This window comes from Electrophorus electricus, chromosome 3 (genome assembly GCF_041902795.1).
Source record: "Electrophorus electricus isolate QZ-2024a chromosome 3, ASM4190279v1, whole genome shotgun sequence".
Classification (NCBI taxonomy): domain Eukaryota; kingdom Metazoa; phylum Chordata; class Actinopteri; order Gymnotiformes; family Gymnotidae; genus Electrophorus; species Electrophorus electricus.
Window position 1 is genome coordinate 972501 of NC_137499.1, and position 7500 is coordinate 980000.

Consider the following 7500-nt stretch of genomic DNA (forward strand, 5'->3'; position numbering starts at 1 on the left):
TCAACATATTCTCCAGAACGAAATGTGTTAAAAGCAGACAGGAAAGAGCCGAGACACAAATAAACAGGAAGAATGCAGTGGGCTCAGAGAATAGGGCTCGTGTTGCCTTGCAGGCGTGAGGCTTTTCACGCGGCGCTGCCGGAGCCAGTTTAGGAGAGCTGGCTGATATGTCACACGCTCGCGCTAGAGTCCTCCGTGGTTTCTCTTTGGCACAGTATTCCTGCTCAGGTCCGAACACACGTTACATGAGAAAACAACACTTTAACTTTGGACTCTAAATGAGTTATACGGAAGAAAATATGAAACAACCATTTTAACGAATTACACTTAATCTTTTGGTTGGGAAAAAAGTAAACTTGCAAAACTGGAGAATGCGAGTATGCATTGTTTCAAAGGTAAAGCCCTTTGGGTGCTTGGCCTGCTCGGCTCGCGCGACCGTAGCTATTTTTCGTAACCAAGGGTACTTAGCAGAAGGATAACGGCCCATTGGGGGGAAAAGTTCATCACTGACGTAATGGCGTTGACCTTCCTCGGCTCGTGGCGTTTTTGTTGTTCCTGCAAACACGTGTTTGTCATTACGCGAGCTGCTCGAAATCCCGCTCGCGACGGACGAGTTGGCGGAGGCGTCCCCGGAGAGTTCGTGCGGCTCCAGGTCTGCACGTGTAAGGCGACACTTCTCTCTTTATCCTGCTTCTCCTATCGCTCTCTCGAGAGATGAAAACTTTACAAAAGCACGACTGAACTTTGCAGTTACTTTCGTTTAATGTATAGGGAAGAACGCAGTGAAACCGATTCCTCCATTGTAACATTAAAAAAGAAGATATGACAGGAAAAGCAGCATAAGGAACTAATAACTGTGATGAGGACCAGTGGCAGCATTTTATGTCAGGATGAATGAATGTGCAGATTTTTAATGGGTTTTTTTGCAGAATCAAATAATGGTTCTAGAGCACTGGCGAAAACGCCCTCCCTTCCCAGACTGAGCGAGCTGGAAGCGTCGGCTCGGATGTCCTGCTCCAGCGGATTGGGTTTCACGGATGGGGTGCCAGGAATATGCTCGGCCTGGCGTCTGAGCAGGCTGCGGAGTCAGAGAGCCACCCCGTGGAAAAGGCCCGCACCCCCAGGGTGCAGCCACGCTCCGTGGAGGGTGGAGGTGGGAGGCTGGCCACGACGAGGGCAGGGGAGCTCAGGGACAGCCTCTGGCAAACGGATGAGCTCACGTGTGACGCACACACGCCCTCACACTCTCACTTGTATGTTCTCCGATTTTAGTGCACACGTGTGCTCATACACAGACGCAATCTTCTGCAGAAGGTACGATGCCTTGTGTGTGTGTGTGTGTGTGTGTGCTTGTGTACAGCGGCGTGTACATTGCTTTTGCACACGCGTGTGCAAATGTAAACTCGCCGCTCATCCACGTGGTCGATTTAGTTTCCTCCAATTTCTCCTGTCTCTGCCTCGGAGCGAGCGTGTCTGGTTTCGCTTGCCGACTCTCCTCCGGATCAGTGGGGAGGGGGATTGATTTCAGCCTGACGAGGGCAGACGATCTCCGGCTCCGCCGCTGATGAGATACCGGGAGTGGGGCTGCATGCGGGGGCACCGAGGTCAACGGTCCCCGCCTGATGGGCGCGGCCCCTCCGGCCTGCGACGGACACCCAGGGCGAGTTGAGCGACGGCGGGCGTTGGGTGGTGGAGGACGGCCGCTGAGGAAGCCCTGTTCCGTCTGGAGCCCTTGGCTCTGCTCATTTTCGTGTCATCCAATCAAAATGTAGCTTTCCTGCCAGATGATGTTGACTAACTGGTCCGAGAGAAAGGCGATGCAAGATTAAACTCTAAAGGACGACTTTGCAAACTTCGTGGCCAGTCTTGTCCTCAAAACATTGTCTTTGTTATTAAAATTATGTTGCTAAAATAAGTTATTAAAATTGAGGCTCTCTCTGTTTTTAGAATGCACAGTGTGGCACAGAGAGGAGAATGTGTGGTTTCTGGTCAAAGCAGCGCCGTCATTGAGGGGCACATGATGTCACTGCAGAAACGCTTTCAAACACTCCCAGCAGACCAGACCACTAGCTCACCACGGACAGTGTTAATAATTGATATGGCAGCACAACTTCTGCATCTGTTCTGTGGAAAGTGGCGATTAAGTGATCTGGTGTGGGGAAGTAAGCGCGCGGAGACATGCGGTCTCCAGCGACTCGGGAGTGCACAAACCACTACGTACGTCCTGAACGACACCTGAGGGAAAGAACGAGGGGGAAGGAGATGGTGAGAGAGTCAGACAGAAAGATTGGCGTGCTGTATGCAGTGACCCAGGAGCGAGGTTCTGACCCTCGCCAAAGGACAGGCAGACACAGACAGTGTATCCTATCACTCACGTTAGAACAGATCAGTCTGAGGCGTAATGGCGGCGCACGGGGCTGTAGCGTGTGTGTGGACTGGGTTGATCCTGCTGTTCATCACGGCACGTGCTGTGTGTGTGTGTTTTGTTTTTCCCAATGTTGAGGATCAAGACTTCACATTTGCATGCAGGAAGTAAATTTTTTGCACATGACACATTTTAAATGAATTCATACTGGAGGGTTTACATTTAAACACAGAATATCTTTGTTTTATCAGATTTGTTTGTTTTTTTTAATTGTAAAGCAAGGTTGAAGTGAACATTCAGGAGATGTGGAAAGGCACCATTCTGGAGATTAGGTCATAATTGGCCGGATTTGATGAGGCGCAGTAATCTGACACTGGGCTGAAGCGACGGAAAGGTCTGGCAGCCTTGTGCTGCGCAGACGCACGCTGGCTGTGGGTGCGAGCCAGGACGCTTCCATGCGCGGAGACGTATTCTGCTGCGGGGCGTGTCGGGCTGCGCTGATGTCAGCATCCCGACACACAGCAACAAATGCAGGAACAGCAGTTCCCGACACACTCGTTTCTACCGCTCTGCTATGGACACACACACATGCAGTCGCACGTTACGGCAGTATTACATGCATTAAGATGTTAAGTTGCAGATGAGCTCACACTAATGCTAACGCTGAGGTGCTTTCAGTGTGCGTTTACATAAGCACATTTATTTTTCTAGTCATTGTGGTATTTAGAGTGTTAAAGTCATAAACAGAAATCTCCAGACATGTCCTGACAGTCGTGGCCTTTGCGTATTTTGGCATGGTGTAAAGGTCATGGCCCCTTTAGGTCCCAGCAAAACCTACACTGGTGGAAACATTTCCTACCTTAAATGATAACTAGACTAAACGTGATACAATATGGGCCAGCGTCTCCACAGTGGCTGTTGTCAGTGCAGTGAAGCTGCTCCTGGATTCATGCGTGATGTCTGTTCCTTTATGTAAATCAGCTGGATTTGTAATATTGCTAGTGTTTAGCATAATATTTGCATTTGTTAAAGCGGAAGAGGTCAGATGACGTTTCAGTACACGAGAGTGATGTGATAGTGATGTTCAAATCACACCTTGATTCTGACTGCGGAGGTAACAGAACCAGTAACGTAGTATCTGTACCAGTAGTGCAGGGGTAACAGAACCAGTAACGTAGTATCTGTACCAGTAGTGCAGGGGTAACAGAACCAGTAACGTAGTATCTGTACCAGTAGTGCAGGGGTAACAGAACCAGTAATGTAGTATCTGTACCAGTAGTGCAGGGGTAACAGAACCAGTAACGTAGTATATGGGTATGAGTAACTCCACCAGTAGTGCCTGTTTGACCATGGCATGCCAGACTGCGGTTCTTTGCCCAGATGTATGCTCTACTTCAGAGCTTATCTTCACATCTCCTGGCGTCGTTTATAAAATAAAGCACAGGCAGGTTGGCGCTGAAGTATAAACAACCTTCATGGTTTCCTGGACTCCTGTAATGTACCTGCAGCCTGTGGGCTTTGCTGGAAGACACCGGATGACAAGTGGTGTCTGTGGACTGCTGGAGGGAAAAATAGGAATACAGGCGGGGCGCAGGGGTGGAAGTCAGCAGGAGGGTAAAAGAGCCCCCGTGGTTTGTCCATGGCCTCTACTACCCAGGGGTGGGTCCTGATGAGCAGACAGTATGGGACACGTTTACAACATGAGTGTTGGTCAGAGGTAGAAAAGAGAATTTTAAAATAATTCTTCACACAGGTAATTACTGTAAACACAAGATTCAAATTTCTGTAATCCTAACTACTGAAGTAGAGGTTAAAATCTGCAACTATTGATGGAGGCAATAAACTGAATACAACGGTCTGAATCAAATGCAGAATAAAAAGTGAAAATGTATCATTTCACATTTTAAGAGATTATAGTTTCTGGCTATATTAATGTAGAAAAGGTATTAAAAACATTAGGCAGCATGGCATATTAATTTTTATTTATTTTTTGCAGTCAGATGTAAGTAGGACTGCATGAAATAAAGGGAATTTAAAATCTGCTCAATTAAAATTGTTATTTAAATATTCAAAGTACAAGAAAACAGCATAATTTAAGGAAAGCTAAATAGTTGCTTTCTGTGATTCATTTTAAATTGACACTGCTAGCATGGCTTTGTTTGTTTATATAATTGGTAGTGTTTCTTTGGTAAATGTTTATATGTTTATTGCTACCATTTTTCTCTTCTTTCTACATATCACTTTGCTGTTTGTAGTGCTCTGGCAAGATTGCACAATCACAGTCATGCCAGTAAAGCATGAAAACTAAGAAGGCCAGAGAGAGTGAGACAGAGGACAGGAGAGAGGAGAGGGGAGGAGAGGAGAGGAGAGGGGAGGGGAGGGCAGGAGAGGGGAGGGGAGGAGAGGAGAGGGGAGGAGAAGAGAGGAGAGGGGAGGGGAGGAGGGGGGAGGGGAGGGCAGGAGAGGGGAGGGGAGGAGAGGAGAGGGGAGGAGAGGAGATGGGAGGGGAGGAGAGGGGAGGGGAGGAGAGGAGAGGGGAGGGGAGGAGAAGAGAGGGGAGGAGAGGAGAGGGGAGGGGAGGGGAGGGCAGGAGAGGGGAGGAGAGGAGAGGAGAGGAGAGGAGAGGGGAGGGGAGGAGAGGAGAGGAGAGGGTGTCAGTGTTTGCAACGTCACTGTAAACAATTCGTCTCCTCCTGACCCATTTCTGTTCTGGCCCACCGCTGCCATCCTGGTTGCCATGGAGTTTGTACCATTATTTGCTGGCCTTTCTCGGGTTGCCATGACGGTGGTTATTTGTTGGCGTGAGTGGCGTTGAGGACTGGGATCATCTCTGTCTAATCAATGAACCAACTGAGTGCTGAACAAGCAGAGGCGCCTGACCCCACACACGGAGCGGAGAGGCCTGCACGCACCCTGCACACACACACACACACACACACACACACACACACCCCACTTGCTGCCCCACACAGCGCCCTGCCTTTGCTAATGAAGCTGCTTCTTCACTTGCATGTCAAGATCAGAGTCTGCTGTCTGCCAGCCTGTTAAAACCACGCCAGGGTTGATGCACCTCCGGGACCTGCTGAAAGGACTTGTTGACCTCAGGCTCTGCTCTCTGAACCTCTGAACTGTCCAGGGAGAGACTGAGGTGTTCTGCCACCCTCGCTGGGGTAGATGTCTATGTTTTCTGGGGTACACCCCCCCCCCCCTTCACTGGGGTATTCGACATCTTTCTCTGTCAGCTTGGAAAGACTCACTGGGATATTTGGATAGTGCTACCGTCAGACTGAACAGTTCAGAGCGGCAGGACAGATGCAGGAGACCACAGATTTTATCCTACCTCACACACACACTCATATCCTCATATATCACCAGCACTCCCCCATGTGGTGTGCCGGAGCAGCTTCTTGAACAGACTGTACTCTGAGGCATTACCATGGCGACCACTCACTTATCCATCACGACTTGCAGCTCACAGCAGCTGTCGCATGGTGTGATGATTGCTGTTGTTTATTTGTTATTTGTTATTATTGTTAACTTATGACACCACTTACCAGTTTGAACTCCTGCACTTGGTAAATTTTCAAATTTCTCTATGGCTTATTCTGAACAAATTTACTGCTTCAGGTTGTAAGTATTTAGTTATGCCTGAAATTTGTTCTGCTTATAACAAGTATTATTAATGTAAACTTGGGAATGTGTAACCCTTTCTAACAGAGTCCAGCCAGCAGGCCAGGGTGCTATCTGCCTATCTACAGCTTAGCTTGGAGATAGAGCTGTGGGCCCCTGCATGGTAACTTTTCTGCAAGACAGATAATGTGGAAATGCACTCAAATGACGTAGTTTGGCCAGATAAGATCTCCAAGCACCATTGTTGACGTCTCGTTGTGGTTTGAGTGGTTTTTTTTTTCTTTCTTCCCCTTCAGCGAGAGACCCGAGTTTGGTTCAGCTTCTAGAATTACTCGCACGCTGTCACACGGATCAACATTCCAACCGCCTCACACGACCACATTCGTCATCTGCAGCCCAACCTTATTTACTGGGTTCTTTCTTTCTTATTGGTCTGTTTGCTACCTGCTATTAGGTCTGTTAAATTGTGTGTCCTCTCCACAGATGGACAGGGTTGAATGATCTGAGCTCTAAAACGTCTTCTGTCTATTCCAGATGATCCTGTGGGACTGGGACTTAAAACAGTGGTCTAAGACCCAGTATCAGGTCAGTGTTCCACCTGCGTCTGGTCTCCTGCACTCAGCACCGCACATGTGTACCCTTGTCCATTCTGTCAGTGTGACTGTGTGTGTGTGTGTGTGTGGGGGGGGGGGGGGGGGGGGGGTTCACTTTTACTGGGACGAGTGCTAAATGAAGCTCTCAACATAACTACAGGGCATTTCTGTGTTTGAGTCTTTTCCTACTACGTTGTATAATGTCATTGTATGTTTGCCCCCTCTCACCTTCCACATTCACGAGTCCTGTGATTGTAAGCGTCATGTTGTGTGTTTTTTCCTGAGGACACAGACAGTGTTCTGTAGCACAGCTAGGATAGGCTGGCCTGGAGCCCTTGGGCCTCATGTATGCAGTGGCATCGGACTAGCTGTTAGCCTGATGCTCTCCTTACTGGGGGCCTGTTTGCTCCTTCTGTCTGGCTTGCATTGACAACTGAAGCCGGCTGTAGTGCATCACCCTGGCTAACATGAGGCCTTCAGTCTGATTTCAGAGCGCAGAGGAAGTGCTCGCTCTGCATTTTCTCTCTCATGCACACACACACACACACACACACACACACACAGATGCATGCAGTTACATGCACAGATGCACACACACATGCATGCATATGCATAGACAAATACAAACACACACACACACACAGATACATTCACTTATATGCATAGACACACACACACAAATGCATGCACTTAAATGTATACACACACACACACAGATACATGCACTTTATACATAAGTGCATGTATCTGTCTGTGTGTGTCTATACATATGACACACACATACACATACATACATACATACACATGCACACACACACACACACACACACACACACATATTGCCGCTGTACCAGCACTTTACTTTATTACTTGCATCATAGCTGGACAAAAAAAACCCCATCTGAATTGAAC

The 7500-nt window shown here is 48.3% G+C and overlaps 1 protein-coding gene across 1 annotated transcript in view; it reads left to right on the forward strand.

Annotated features, from left to right (window-relative positions):
- The window catches only part of pde3b (phosphodiesterase 3B), a 44892-nt gene that overhangs the window by 26567 nt on the left and 10825 nt on the right, over positions 1 to 7500 (forward strand). The window contains exon 2 of the mRNA XM_035529309.2: positions 6530 to 6580. Coding sequence (XP_035385202.1) covers positions 6530 to 6580 — 51 coding nt within the window. The remainder of the gene's footprint in view (positions 1 to 6529; positions 6581 to 7500) is intronic.